Below are 15,670 nucleotides of genomic sequence, written 5' to 3' on the forward strand. Positions count from 1 at the left end.
GATACAAAAACTAAACTCAAGAAGTCGAGAAGGGATTTTTATTATTTACATGTTGAAATAATTAACGTTTTATTTTTGTATGAAATTTTAATGCATTTGATATATAAAATATAATAAATTGTTATACTTATTTTATATTGGTTTGAAATTCTTATTAAATTATATTTTCTTAAAATAATATTAAATATTGGAAAAGTTTAATTATTTTATCATATTAAAATAAAATATTTCATGATTAAAAGTAATCTAATTATCTTTCTAAAACCAAACATTTAAAAGTATAACCAACGTGCAGTGATTACATTTTCCCAAAAAACAAAGTATTTGGAAATTGAATAATATTATTGCAGCATTTAATTTTTTATATTTAAAATTCTCTACAATTTAAAAATACGAAAACTTATATAAACAAGTATTGAGAATATTTAATCTTCTGGTAAATTCCATTTCTATGCAAGCTACTATATATGGCAGGTATGGTTTCATGATGTAAAATAAATATAATACTTACCTGTGTATGTGAATTAAAGTATTGATCATGTTAGAAAAATAAAAAAATAATTAATCACTCTAAATTGTTTAAATTTATTTTATTTAGTATTTATTTATTATTGAATATATTAAATAAAGTCAATAATAATAAAATTTTACAAATATTTTTTATTATCAAATATTTTGTTAAAGTAGCCAATAAATAATATCTCAAATGACATAGTCTTTCCATACTCAATTAAGAAATTGCGAGTTCGAATCTCCTATCTTTAGTAAAAAAAAAAGATATCATTTATTAATGGAACACTCCAATGTTATAAAACAAAATTTAATTAACATATAATTTTAGAATACATAATAAAATTATTAATTAAAAAATTATAAAAATATAAAATTTAAATTAATGAGATAAATCTAATTAAAATAAAAATTTTGACACTAATTTTAAAAAATTTGACCCAAGATTGGGCTGAATCGGGAAAACCAGGCTCGTATTTAGCCCAAGTCCCAACCCAATCCAACCCACACTTAAAGTGAATTCAGGTTTCTTCTTCTCCATTAATGAGAAACACACTAGAAATGGTGAAAGGGGCACCAAACCCTTACTACAAAAACATCTTAAAATTTAACTTTTCACAATTTATAAATAAAAATAGAATAATTTCTATACAAATCATTATAAAACAGGATCAAATCGAATAAAGCAAAAATATGTCCGATTCTACTTCAATTGCCACCTCTAGATCAAACTACCTGGTTATTTTCGGGGAGTGAATCCTCTCCAGTGACAAAAAAACTGGATGGTATCCAGTGTTCAATCTAACCATTCATTGCGCTCTCTCTTATTTATTTCTAGTCCCACTCATAAAATCAAAGGTGATAGATCACACTGGATTCTATCAATTGTTAAAAAAACTGGAGAGGATCTTTTTCCGTTATTTCGGTGATTCAAAAGAAAACAAGTCATCCTAACCACTTGTAAGAAAACAAGTCATCATTTCGTAATTGATGAGGTAAAAAATTTGAATTATACATTAATATAAAAAACATCCTTTTAATAAAATGATTAGTAAAAACTAAAAATATTAGTTTTTTTTTAAACAAAGAAAATTTAACATAATAGAATAGAGTGGAGCACAAATAATCAGAAATTAAAAGATATCTATCTACATAAAATCTATCAATTCTCTTTAGCATTTCCAGCATTGCTATCAACACCCAAAAGGATAATTAGAATTCCATTCTTGGAAGCTCAAAAGCGTCTTGCTTTGGACGTTCTCAAACCCTACTTCTTTATGCTTAAAGATTTTGTCGTTCCGTTCTAACCAGATATTTTAGATCACTGCAAAAAATCCAGTGAGCCGTATCTTCTACTCTTATTTTTTACTGTGCATGGCAGTCCAATTTTCAAACAATTCTTTTATGGTTTCAGAAACAACCCAATCTGCCCAAAATACCTCAACCAAGTGCACCGCACTTGCCATGTAAATTCACAAAGAAGAAATAAATGCTAGACCGATTCTATTTCCTTTTTACACAGAACACAAATATTATCACTATAAAAAATAACACCCAATCTGCTCAACCTCTCATTGGTATTAATTCTACCAACTAACACAAACTATTCAAATAACTTTACTCTTGGAGGTACCATATCTCTCCAGACTGCACTTGTGAAACTATAGCTCGTGATTTCGGCCGACAGAGTTTCAGATTGTATAACCTGAATAAAAGAATTAATAAAAAAGACACATTTTTTATCAAATAACTTGAATAAAAGAATTAATAAAAAAGACACATTTTTTTATCAAACTTCCAAACAACGTTATTCTCCTGATCAATTGATAGCTTTACTGGCCTTAACAATATTAGTAATTGCATTTGATGGTATATATGCTTAGTTTTTTTCTTACAAAAGGCATTTTTTTCAAAGGAAAAAACAAATTTACACCATTTATTTTTTATTTACAAAATTTTAAATAAAAAATAATGTATAAAAACCAAAAAAAAAGAAGAAAAAGAATGGAATATTTTGGAGCAGAGTAACATGCAGTGAACCAATTCAAGTTGGTTGGTCAAGTGATCAATTAATTCGCAGGGTTTTAAACGGAATTTCGCTGCCGATTACTTTAAAAAAAAAAAAAAAGCATGCAGTGGTTCTCCTATAAATTTTAGCTGAAGCTGGCACCTTAATTCTGCAACGAAATACACACACGAGTCTAACAATAAAATAAAAACACACACTGAATATTGATCTGAGAAACAGAGCAACAAGAACGTAACAATGGCGGAAGTGAAGAACAAGCAAGTGGTTCTGAAGGATTATGCAACTGGTTTCCCTAAGGAATCTGACATGGACATAGTTGAAGGCACCATCTCACTGAAGCTTCCGGAAGGTTCCAACGAGGTCCTTCTCAAGAACCTCTACCTCTCATGTGATCCGTATATGCAAATGCTCATGAGCAAGATAGAAGGCCTCGAAGGCTTCGGTACATATTCCCCTGGCTCTGTAAGTTTTTTAGTTTTAATTTCTTTTTTGCTTCGAAAATTCTGTTTAATGCAAAGAAAAAAAATTATTTCATTTTTTTTTGTCACGGAAATAAATTAAACAAAAAAAATAAAACAAACAAAATAAGGAATTGCTTAAATAGGGGACAGTCCCGTTTAAGACTACTCTTAAACTCCTCCCAAGGAAAAAGAAGCTCCACATGCGAAAGTTGTAATTTTATCGCCATCTTTGTCATAGTATCTGTCACTGTGTTTACATCTCTCATAATCAAACGAAAGTCAACACGCCAATTCCAATGCATGATATCTCTTATTTTGAGCACCAATGAATCACTAAACCCAAAACCATCTTGTGTAACAAGATTAAATAATTTCACACAATCCGTCCCACAAATAACATCTCGTTGACCCACATCCCAAGCTAAAAGATATCATTTCCAAATAGCAAACAATTCTTCTTGAAGAATACTATTACTCTCAATCATTCCCAAACACCTTCTTTGCTAGCTCTCATTACAATCTCTAATAACACAAGCAAAATCAACACTATCACCCGAACTAAAATAACTAGCATCACAATTAATCTTAAAAGTACTAACAAATTATCTCATTCAACCTAACATTTACAATTTTATATAATTTTGAGAAGTAAATGGTCAAATTAGTATTTAAAAGGTCTTTCATTCTTTAAATTAGTACATTTTAGTTTTTGAAAGGCAAATTTGATTAAAAAAAATTTAGGAGACCAACTTATAATACGAGTGAATTTCAGAGGCGAATTTCACCATTTACTCGGATTTTTTTTATTGTCGCTCTTTAATCTTTTTAATTTAATTGAGGAACCAAAAATCAGGAATTGATGGTAAAATTGAGAGTTGTGTCGGATTATTAGCTGCCAATTTTTTTATGATATTATTAGATTAGTGCTGCATGTTCACCTGAGCTATTAACTTAGGAGGTTGAGAGTAATTGGGTTTTGGAAAACCAGAAAAAAAAAATCTGCTGCATGTTTGGAATTTTCTAGTTTTTGTCACATGCTTGAAGTTAGGACTTAGGACTTAGGAGTATGATTTTTGGACAAAGTTGAGTAAAGGTTACACACTATTTGATGTTATGTTTAAATAACCAATATCACTGGGGCCACTGCTTCTTTTCATCACTTATCATTTATCAGTGTCAGAGTCTTAATTGAAGATGTGGAACTCAAGTATTTTGAGCATTATAGTGAATAGTGAGTGGTGATGATATACCTCTAGGTTCTTTGAGCACTTATATAGTTACTTTTAGATCATACGCCAAAATAATCCTCACATTTGTGGCAGTAATTGAACTTGTGTCCTTGTGGAATATGAGTTTGGTTTTACCAACTCTATCAACCATCTTTTAAAAAATGGGATACCCCATGGAAACAGCAATAGGATTAGGATAAAATTCAAACAGCATTTGTTTATTAGGAAGTCAAATGTGTTAGTTTTCCTTATAATCATGGAACTTTGTAGCTATTGTGTTCTTCTTGATATTAGACTATACACTCAATCCAATTGAATTAATAGAACTTTTAGTATTCTGTATAATTATTGTACCATGGGAATGCAGAATTGAGAAATTTGAAATTAGAAATTCATTATTGATTATAATCTTCAACTTAGAAAGCCTCAATTTACCTTATAACAGGATGCTTTTCAAACAACATGGGAAACAATAGGTAAAAAAGAATCAATTCTATAACTTTTGGTTTGGAAGAGTGTAGAAATGAAAAATGGTTTAATGGTGTTTGTACTTTGGGAAACTCCCAATGATCGGTTTTGCAGTTTGATCTAAGAAGCCATTCATGTAGCAATCTGCTGTGTTGATGATTCTATTTCAATAACTGTTTCATTATTTCAGCCATTAACAGGATATGGTGTGGCTAAAGTCCTGGAATCTGGACACCCGGATTACAAGAAGGGTGATTTGGTGTGGGGGTTTACTAAATGGGAGGAGTACAGTTTGGTCCCGTCATCTCAAATTCTTTTCAAAATCGAGCACACCGATGTTCCACTTTCGTACTATATTGGAATTCTTGGTATGTTTCTTCAACAACTTTGGGTCTTATTGATTCTTGGTGAAATAAGCACTTGATGTTGGTATAATTCTCAACTGCAACCGTCTTATTATGGCGATTTCATGCGATAAATGAATCATTTGTTTGTCAAGTATTATTCGGAAATGGTGATACATTTGTCCTTCCTTACAAACTCTGTACATATACAGGAGGACTAATATGTCTCTATTTTCTGAATGGAGTGGGACAAACTTTTCTAGTAATCAGGAGATTGGTGAGGGATGGATTTGTCATTTTCAACTCGGAGAGACAAGTCTCCTGTGTTTTTAATTAGAGATGGGATTAGGACAGTGAAGGTTATATGGCTGGAATAACCCTTATTCATTATAGAGCATTTGGCTGACAAGCTTTGTTATGGAGGAAATCATATTTGAATGATTAGTTTCCAATATTCTAAAACCAGACCGGTTATGGAGCAAGATTATGGATGTTACTTGCTTATAGTTCTTGGGATTATTGTTTGTTTAGACATTCTTTAATTTTGACTCAATGAATGCAGGTATTCCAGGAATGACTGCCTATGCTGGTTTCTTTGAAGTTGGGCTTCCTAAGAAAGGAGAGAGAGTGTTTGTTTCTGCTGCCTCTGGTGCAGTTGGTCAACTTGTTGGTCAATTTGCTAAATTCACCGGTTGTTATGTCGTTGGAAGTGCTGGAAGTAAAGACAAGGTATTCATCTTATTTCTCTTGTTATATATATATATATATCTCTTGATATGTGGTAAATGATTCTAACTTCCAAGTACTTTCATTTTTTTAAAGTAATATTCCAAATAAGCCTCCACAGAATTTTTAGTCTCCCAACAAATTTTAATTACCAAATCCTAGATGTTGACTTTATTAAACATATCAGTCCCCAACCTTTTACCTCATTTGATAAATCAGTTTTCACGTCAAATTTTCATGTTAGAGCCTAGAATGTTTTTTCAAATCAGTCCCCATTATTATTGAAAAAAGATATTAAGGTCTCTAAAATTTATTCTCAAATCAATCCCCACTCAAGCGAACATTGTTAGCCTCTAATGGAATAATCTAATGTTTGAACTGATTTGTTTAACAGAGTAAAAGGGTGGAGACTAAAATAGTTGACTAAAATATCTTTAGGAACTAATTTGGGTTATTATGCTATTTTTGTAATAGCATGATTATCATGCAGAAAACTGTTGCCAATTTCCAAGCTTTTGTAAGTAACTATATATCTCAAGGTTACCAAACTCTAGTGTTAAATTTCCTACAAGTTTAGGTCCTTATGTCAAATTTACATGTGAATCAATAGACTCATATGAGTTGAGTTTTATACTTTTATGACTCAAGTTTACTTAAGCTCTGCGAATTTGGTGAACTCTTGTATTTGATAACTTTGACATGTGTTGACACTCCCAAGACATCAAGGACATAAATTCATCTTGGTCAAATGAACATATTGCCATTTATGTTTGTTAATACCTCGATATTCTTTTACCTGAGTTCTTGTCTTTTTACAACCAGGTGGATTTATTGAAGAATAAATTAGGATTTGATGATGCTTTTAACTACAAAGAAGAGCCAGACCTCAATGCTGCATTGAAAAGGTTTGTGATATAAAAATTTGTACTGCCATGGAGTTAAGTTTCCTTTTTAAAACTACATACTAGTGAATATTGGATCTTATCATTTTACAAATCAGATACTTCCCCGAAGGCATTGACATTTACTTTGAGAATGTTGGGGGGAAGACACTTGATGCTGTGCTGCTAAATATGAGAGTCCATGGACGAATAGTCGTATGTGGAATGGTCTCGCAGTACAATCTTGCTCACCCTGAAGGTGTAACAAATCTGGCGAATCTCATATTCAAACGGATTTGTATGCAAGGCTTTGGTGTTGCCGATTACTATCAGTTGTATCCCAAGTTCTTGGAGTACGTCATGCCGAAAATCAAAGAAGGGAAGATTGTGTATGTAGAAGACATAGTCGAGGGCCTTGAAAAGGCTCCTCCGGCTTTGATTGGCCTTTTTAGTGGTCGCAATGTTGGAAAACAAGTGATTGTTCTTGCTCGTGAATGAATGCGTAGTTTCATTTTCTTCCATTTGGTGTTTAGTGTATATGTGTGAGTGTTTTCATTTGTTCTATAGCAAAACTTTCCAATGGTTCTGATATGACAGAAAAAGACACTGATTTGCAAACATAGTGGATGCTTTATGGAGTGTTGAGTAGGGCTAAAATTGGTGAAAGGGAGAAAAATGATCCATGTTTCAGTAACAAGTAAGGCATCAACATTGGTTAATATGTTGGCTTATTGTTGTAAGTCGTTTGTCTAATGTTCTTAAATACTTGCTTAGTGTATTCCTGTTAATATAATCTTCTGTTAAAGATGATGTTAACTCCAACCAAGTTGGGTTGGTGTAGTGGTTAGCTCACTAGTCCGCTTAAGCAAGTGTCGGGGGTTCGAATCCCGCTTTGTGCATGCAGCAACCCATTGGCCAGCGGCAAATCCTTAAATGGAGCTCAGTATCACGGCGGATTAGTCCTTGACCTACCGGGTTGGGGGATACTTTGGAAAACCAAAAAAAGATGATGTTAACTCTGGAAAACCAAAAAAAGATGATGTTAACTCCATTAGATTTTCACATTGCCTTTTGAGTTTCGGAGAAGACAGTATTTTATCCATAACAACATGGCTTTACGAAACATTTTTTTAAAATCAAATTAAAAGGAAGTATTTATTTTAGAGAAACGTTTTTCTTGAATAATGCTCAATGGTATGTTTTTGGACAGACTGCGTGATATGTTTTTTTAAATAATTATTCTCCACGTACAAGTCATTTTTCCATACAAGTCCATACAAGTCATTTTACCCTAATTCACCTCGCGCGCCTCGTAATCTAATTAACTTTTCAATCAACGTGCGAATATATAACTGCCTTTTTCGAAAGGAATTCGTTTTCGTTTTCGAATTTTCTCAACGTTTTTGATCTAGTTCTCTTCCATCTCTGCGTTTTTCTTTGTTCGTTTTCTACGTTTTTGAAATCAAGCTCTAAAATCAGTTTTAAACAGTTATCTCGTTGTTGAAGATGATAAATAATTCATGTTCCGTTTGTTAATTGAATCAGAACGAAGTTGATTATTGTTTTGAATCCAATCAAGTAGCTGAGGTGTGGTTCGATTCTAGTTAATGTTTTCGTTAGTAGTTTATGATTCTGTAGGTGAATAATGTTGTTTTGTTTGTGAAAATTGTTGTTCATCGTTGATAGTTTGAATTGAATATAATGTAAAAGTTCTGTATTAAAGAAAATATTTTTCTGTATTTGCAGCAAATTTCAGTGTAACACGAAGATATTTGAGTATATTGTTTAAGAATTTTCGATGTATTTGTACTGATAAGTTCAGCATAACTCAAAACTCTTCTTCTCCTTTCTTCTCATCTTATACTGCTTCTTCTTCTTTTTTTTAATCATCATCATCATCTTTTTTTTTCTTATTCATATTTTTTTCTTGTTTTATCTTCTCACGTTTCATCTTGTTTTACTCTCTTAACAAAAATAAAAACAAAACAAATCAAACAAAGAAGAAGAAAAAACACATAATCGTACAAAATTACTTGGAAGATGATTAACTTACATTCATTCAACTAAAAGAAAGAAAGAAATAAGAAAAAAAAGAAGAAGAAAAAATACAACATTAGAAGAAACATTTTTCTGTATTTGCAGCAAATTTGGGTGTAACACGAAGATATTTAAGTGTATTGTTTAAGAATTTTTAGTGTATATGTGCTGATAAGTTCAGCATAATTCAAAACTCTTCATCTTCCTCCTCCTCATCTTCTACTTCTTCTTCTTCTTCTTCTTCTTTTCATCATCATCAACATCTTCTTCTTTTTTTTCTTATTCATCTTTTTTTTTTATTTCACCTTCTCAAGTTTCTTCATGTTTTGTTCTCTTAACAAGAATAAAAACAAAAAAATCAAACAAAAAAGAAGAAGAAACACATAATGCTGCAAAATTACTTGGAATAGGATAAACTTATATTCATTCAACTAAAAGAAAGAAAGAAATAAGGAAAAAAAGAAGACAAAATGCAGCATTAAAGGAAATATTTTTCTTTATTTGCAGCAAATTTGGGTGTAACACAAAGATATTTGAATGTATTGTTTAAGAATTTTCGGTGTATATGTACTGATAAGTTCTGCATAATTCAAAATTTTTCCTGTTCCTCTTCCTCATCTTCTACTACTTTTTTTTCATCATCATCACCATCTTTTTCTTCTTTTTTTATTCATATTTTTCTGTTTGTTTTACCTTCTCAAGTTTCTTTTTGTTTTATTCTCTTAACAAGAAAAAAAAACAAAAAAATCAAATAAATAAGAAGAAACACATAATGCTGCAAAATTATTTGGAAGATTGTGAACTTACATTCATTCAACTAAAAGAAAAAAAGAAAAAAGAAAAAAAAGAAGAAGAAAAAATGCAGCATTAGAGGAAATATTTTTTTGTAGTTGCAACAAATGTGGATGTAACACGGAGATATTTGAGTGTATTGTTTAAAAATTTTTTGTGTATGTGTGCTGATATGTTCTGCATAATTTAAAACTCTTCCTCTTCCTCCTCCTCATCTTCTGCTACTTCTTTTTTTTTTTCATCATCATCATCTTTTTTCTTCTTTTTTCTTTTAATTCATTTTTTCGTTTTTGTTTTACCTTCTCAAGTTTCTTCGTATTTTTCTCTCTTAACAAGAATAAAAATAAAAAAATCAAATAAATAAGAAGAAACACATAATGCTGTAAAATTACTTAGAAGATTGTGAACTTACATTTATTCAACTAAAAGAAAGAAATAAATAAAAAAAAAGAAGAAGAAAAATGCAGCATTAGAGGAAATATTTTTCGATATTTGCAGCAAATTTGGGTGTAACACCAAGATATTTGAGTGTATTATTTAAGAATTTTCAGTGTATGTGTGTTGATAAGTTCTGCATAATTCAAAACTCTTCCTCTTCATTCTCCTCATCTTCTAATGCTTCTTCTTCTTCAACTTCTTATTTCATTTTTTCATAATTCTTTTCGAATTCAGCTTCGCAACTTCCTTCACTTTTCGCGATGATTTTCAGAGACTTTTGAGAGATTTTGATCCTTATTTGAATTTTGAGCGTTGCAGTTTTGATTGAGTGAAAAAAAATCGTTTGCGTTATTCAAGAGTTAAGAAAACCCATATTTATATGTAATCTACACTGAAGGTCATTTTTGTTGGATTTGGACCAACTTATATAAATTTGTATACCAAAAAGACTTATATGTGTAGCATATTTCTCGCTTTCAAAAATTACGAGAAAGTATAGGTAATTTTTTAATTTTAAAAAATATGCTTTTAGTATCTGCACATTCCTTTTCTCGTTCTCTATCTTTTTTCTTTTTCTCCTTCATCACATTTCGTCTAAAAAAAATGCATAATTCTTTTTTTTTAATGGGTTTTTTTTATTGTTTGCTGTTGACTACACCTTAATTGATTATCTAACAAAATTGGTTACCTAGCAAAACTAAATATTTTATATACCTCAAGATCTTTAAATTACAGAATGTTTAGCTTACCACCAAACAGTAATTATAACATAATTTTTTCTATGATTATATAATATTTATTAACGTTATTTTTTTAATAATTACACATAGTATATAACAATATAATAGGTATAGAATTAATCAATTAATTATTAAAATCTAAAAAAATAATTAATATTTTCGTATAAAAAAAATGAAAAAAATATTTATTGTGAAGAAGAAAATATTAAAATTTTATATAATTATTTAATTGAGATTGGTTCTATCCATAGTTGTCAGAACCGAACTGGTGATCGAACCGGTCAGATTATTGGGTCACTGGGTTATTGGTTCAACCGATGAGTTACTGGTTGAACTGATTGATCCGGTCCTATATAAATAAAAAATAAAAAATAGTCAAAAATTTAAAATACATATTTTTACTAATATTTTAAAAATATCAAGTTATTTTAAAACAATATGGAATATGAACAATAAATATTTTATTATTTTTACACTATCATAAATATTTTTATTTTGTTTTTATATTAAAATAACTATTATTTTTAAATTTTAATAATTTATTAAAAAATAATATTAACAGATATTATATAATTATAAAAAATAAGTGAGTTTAGAATTATTGTTAAATAAAAATATAATTAATTTAAGAATGAGTGAGTTTATAATTAAAATTAAAATAAATTAAATAAAAATAAATTATTTGATGAAAAATATCTATATGTATTATAATTTGCATAAATTTTAATAAGAAGCATAGTGGCCTGGTGGTTGTGGAGTGCTTTTGTTTTTTTGAGGGCAAGGGTTTGAACCCTGCCTCAAGCATTTACCGGTTCACACCGGCTCAATTCATTGTACGGTCCAAACATCGGACCGGTATTAGATACGGTTCACCGATTTTTCGGTTGAATTGGCCAGTCTGGTCCGATTTTTACAACAATAATTTTATTGATTCAACTAATAATTTATCGGTTGAACTAATAAACCAACAAACTAAAATCTAACCAGTTCGATCACCAGTTCGGTTCTAACAACTATGATTTATGGAACTAACATCCCATTATCCTATTATGTTAGAAAAATTCGAGGAAGCCAACTACAATATAAGCCAACATTTTTTTATTTCTAGTTTTGAAATTCTTAAAATAAGAATAGTGGGATGTTTTTTATTTTGGTAAAGTATGTTTTTTGTTTCTAACGTTTGCGATTTTCTTCAAAAATATTCCTAGCATTTAGTTACATTCAATTTTGTCCTTAACTTTTTATTTGAGTCAAAATTATCACTTAACGTTAATTTCATATAAAACGTTAGGGAGAAAATTGAAAACTTCTAAAGGTAGTTTTAACACAAATCGAAAACATACATTAGGAATAAAATTGAATTAATCAAAAACGTTAGGGACAAAATTAAATGAACTTAAATGTTAGAGGTATTTTTGAAAAAAAAATCGCAAACATTTGGAACAAAAAATATATTTTACCATTTTTTTTATAATGAACCTATTTTTTAATTAGTTAGTTTTACTTGACTACACTCCTAATTAATTCTCTCGAAAAACTTGTACTGTTAATTTTTACAATACCATTTAGACATTTACAAATACAATTTTCAATAAATTTATTCTTCTGTGGTTAAGAATGATTTTTAGTAGAAAAATATTACTGAATTTTTGTAACAGTTTTGTTCTCAACAATATATACATATTCTTTGACCTTACTTCATATTCAGAAATTGAAAATATTTAATAATCAAAATAAATTAATCAAAATTTATCTTATTTAATATTCATTAATTATTATAATAATTAATAAATATTAAATAAAGTAACTTCTGCTGTTTTTTTTTATTTCGCTAATATTACCGGAGGGACATTAATGTAGTCCTTAAAACATTGAATATGTATTATTAAAGACTAAAGTATCTGTTTTTTCCCTTTATCTTCCCACCACTCATACAACATTATGTGATTGCTGCACTATTTTTTTTATCAAATAATGTTTATGCATTGTAGCATTTGTTTCCACTCAAGCTCTGTTTTAGATATGAGAAATTCCCGGAAATCAATCACTTTTAATATTTTTTGTCATTATTTGACCAACACAAATATTAAATTAATTTTAATAAGTAAATTTTATTAATTTATCTGTGCAAATTCTAAAAAATTTAAATGCAAACTGTATTAATTTATATGTGCAAAATAATAGTAAATATAAATACAAATTATATATTTATTGTGTATAAAACATCTATAAATATAAGTACAAATTATTACTGACCAAATACTAGTAAAAAATGATAATATTTGCTGGCTATGTAGCATTGCTCTTCATATAGCTAGCATAAAAGAAAGAAAGAAAACCAAGCATGTTGCTGATATTGCTGCTATCATTCACGGGCAAGAACAAGAACTTGTTTGCCAACATTGCGACCATTAAAAAGGCCAACCAAAGCAGCAGGGCCGTTTTCAAGTCCCTCAGCTATGTCTTCCACATATACAATCTTCTCTTCTTTGATTTTCGGCACCACATACTCCACCAACTTGTGATACATCGGATAGTAATCGGTGACAGCAAGACCTTGCATACGAATCCGCTTCATTATGAGATTTCCCAGATTTGTTACCCCTTCAGGTTGAGCACGATTGTACTGCGAGATCATTCCACATACTACTATTCGGCCATGGACTCTCATATTTAGCAGCACAGCATCAAGTGTCTTCCCTCCAACATTCTCAAAGTAAATGTCAATGCCTTCAGGGAAGTATCTGTTTTATAAAATGGTGAGAGTCAATATTATTCACTAGTGTGTAGTTGTTCAAAGGAAACTTGCAGTTCAAGTTTTTATGTCACAAACCTTTTCAATGCAGCATCGAGGTCAGGCTCTTCCTTGTAGTTAAAAGCATCATCGAATCCGAATTTATTCTTCAACAAATCCACCTGGTTGTAGAAAGATTAGCATTCAAGTGGAAGAATGTGAGCAACTCTAAAATGAAATAGCTTTCAGGTATTGCCAATCATATGCTTTGCAACATGTGGGTGAGGGGAGTTGATACAGGATAGGATTATTTGCAAACAATTTGATGAATGAGCAATGCTAGGGGGCCAGCAATTTTTGTGATTGTTAGCCATCAACTAGCCATCAATGATGATTTGATGGTGTGAGATTGGTGTGAGATTTTATCTAATGGCTCACTTTTCTCTGTTGGTTACATGCTGGCCAAAATTTAATAAAATTGCAGGCCCTCTAGACTTTTCCCTTATGAATAATACCTTGTCTTTACTTCCAGCACTTCCAACGACATAGCAACCGGTCAATTTCGCAAACTGGCCAACAAGTTGACCAACTGCACCAGAGGCAGCAGAAACAAAAACTTTCTCTCCTTTTTTAGGAAGCCCAACTTCAAAGAAACCGGCATAAGCAGTCATTCCTGGCATACCTGCAATCATAATGATAACAGGTTAAGCAACCCAAAAGGCAAAACAATCTCTGAAAAGCAGTAAGCTATTGGTTCCAAATGAGTATAAAAGGTTATTTGATTTTCATTTCCTCCATATCATAGCTGGTCAGCCAAATACTCTATAACGAATAATGATCAATTCCAGCATTGCAAGTATTGCATATTATATTAACATCAAGTGTTTCAGTCACCAAGAATCAATAAGAACTAGCTGTGGAAAGTTACACACCAAGAATTCCAGTATAGTATGAAAGTGGAACATCGGTGTGCTCGATTTTGAAAAGAATTCGAGATGAGGGGACCAAGCTGTACTCTTCCCATTTAGTAAACCCCCACACCAAATCACCCTTCTTGTAATCAGGGTGTCCGGATTCCAGGACTTTAGCCACCCCATATCCAAATAATGGCTGCAATAATGCAACAACCAACAGTTAGTAGCTACATAAATTTATGATTGAAATAGAATCATCAACAGCAGAACAATGCTAAATGAATTGCTTCTTAGATCAAACGGCAAAACCAATTGTTTGGAATTTTGCGAAGTACCAACACAATTAAACCATGAAATTTTTCTTTTCACAATTTGTGGTTGATTCACTCTTCTCGTAAAGTGGAAATTCAGGTGCAGTTAATTCCACGCTACGAGTCGTTAGATGACAATTTAGTTAAATTTATCAAACCATTTAACGGTTCTCAACTATCAACTTTACCTAAGTTTATATCCTATTTTAATTGGATGAAAGTTGAAACAATGTTGTAAGTAAATGATTACTATGATAAGTGATAATAACACAGCCACTGATGTTGGTTATTGATAACACAACATGAAGTAGTCTCAATTTTCTTCAGATATCATTCTCTTAACTTCAAAATTGGTGACAAAATCTAGAAACTACCAAACATACAGCACTTCAATTCATATTCTCAAATCTCAACAAGATTTCGCAGCTACTACTAATTTAAACACTAATCTAGAAATAGGTCACAATTATCAACTTTATAATCAAATTGTTCCAAGTGAAAAAAGAGGGAAAAAGAAAACTTACAGAGCCAGGAGCATATGGAAGGAACTTCTCAAGGATTCCTATGTCGCTCATAAGGTTTCGCATGAAAGGATCACAAGACAAATAGAGATTCTTGAGAAGGATCTCATTGGAACCTTCTGGAAGCTTGAGAGTGATGGTGTTTTCAACTAAGTCCAAGTCTGATTCCTTAAGGAAACCGGTGACATAATCCTTCAAAACCACTTGCTTGTTCTTCACTTCCGCCATTGATGGTGTCTTCTCTCTTTCACTGTTTCACTCTTCCAATTATATTTATAACTTGCAAGGTTTGCGTCATTGCTTACGATCTTAAGACAATATAATACCAATTCACGTCACTATGATCATACTTTCAGTGTGAATGTTCTACCCTCTCAATTTATTTTCAAATTTTAATGCTCTGACTTCTAACTTCAGTGCCGAGGTTGCTACTTTTTTTTTTTTTAACTGAAGATAGACACTCGAATTCGTAACTTTTTAATTGAGTATGGAGAGATTATGCCATTTGAGTTATAAGTTATAATTCATTGACTCT

At 30.7% G+C, this 15,670-nt stretch overlaps 2 protein-coding genes across 3 annotated transcripts in view; one reads left to right on the plus strand and one right to left on the minus strand.

The window, feature by feature from the left end:
- Nucleotides 1-7,388, plus strand: part of LOC107472677 (2-alkenal reductase (NADP(+)-dependent)) — a 15,350-nt gene extending 7,962 nt beyond the window's left edge. Inside the window, exons 2-6 of one of the 2 annotated variants that reach the window (XM_052257155.1) lie at nucleotides 2,889-3,001; nucleotides 4,888-5,065; nucleotides 5,604-5,770; nucleotides 6,590-6,672; nucleotides 6,768-7,388. In XM_052257155.1, coding sequence (XP_052113115.1) covers nucleotides 2,889-3,001; nucleotides 4,888-5,065; nucleotides 5,604-5,770; nucleotides 6,590-6,672; nucleotides 6,768-7,146 — 920 coding nt within the window. In that variant the 3' untranslated portion in view covers nucleotides 7,147-7,388. Of the gene's footprint in view, nucleotides 1-2,678; nucleotides 3,002-4,887; nucleotides 5,066-5,603; nucleotides 5,771-6,589; nucleotides 6,673-6,767 lie in introns of those variants that run through there. The other variant, XM_016092182.3, reaches the window with a different exon arrangement.
- Nucleotides 7,389-12,839: 5,451 nt separating this feature from the next.
- Nucleotides 12,840-15,364, minus strand: LOC107472675 (2-alkenal reductase (NADP(+)-dependent); the record flags this gene model as incomplete). The annotated part of the gene is given in 5 exon segments (XM_016092180.2): nucleotides 12,840-13,399; nucleotides 13,489-13,571; nucleotides 13,905-14,071; nucleotides 14,322-14,499; nucleotides 15,139-15,364. Coding segments are annotated over 5 exon segments (1,032 nt in total). The 3' UTR covers nucleotides 12,840-13,020.
- Between the last annotated feature and the right edge of the window lie 306 nt (nucleotides 15,365-15,670).

The sequence above is a fragment of the Arachis duranensis genome, chromosome 2 (assembly GCF_000817695.3).
Source record: "Arachis duranensis cultivar V14167 chromosome 2, aradu.V14167.gnm2.J7QH, whole genome shotgun sequence".
In the NCBI taxonomy this organism is placed as follows: domain Eukaryota; kingdom Viridiplantae; phylum Streptophyta; class Magnoliopsida; order Fabales; family Fabaceae; genus Arachis; species Arachis duranensis.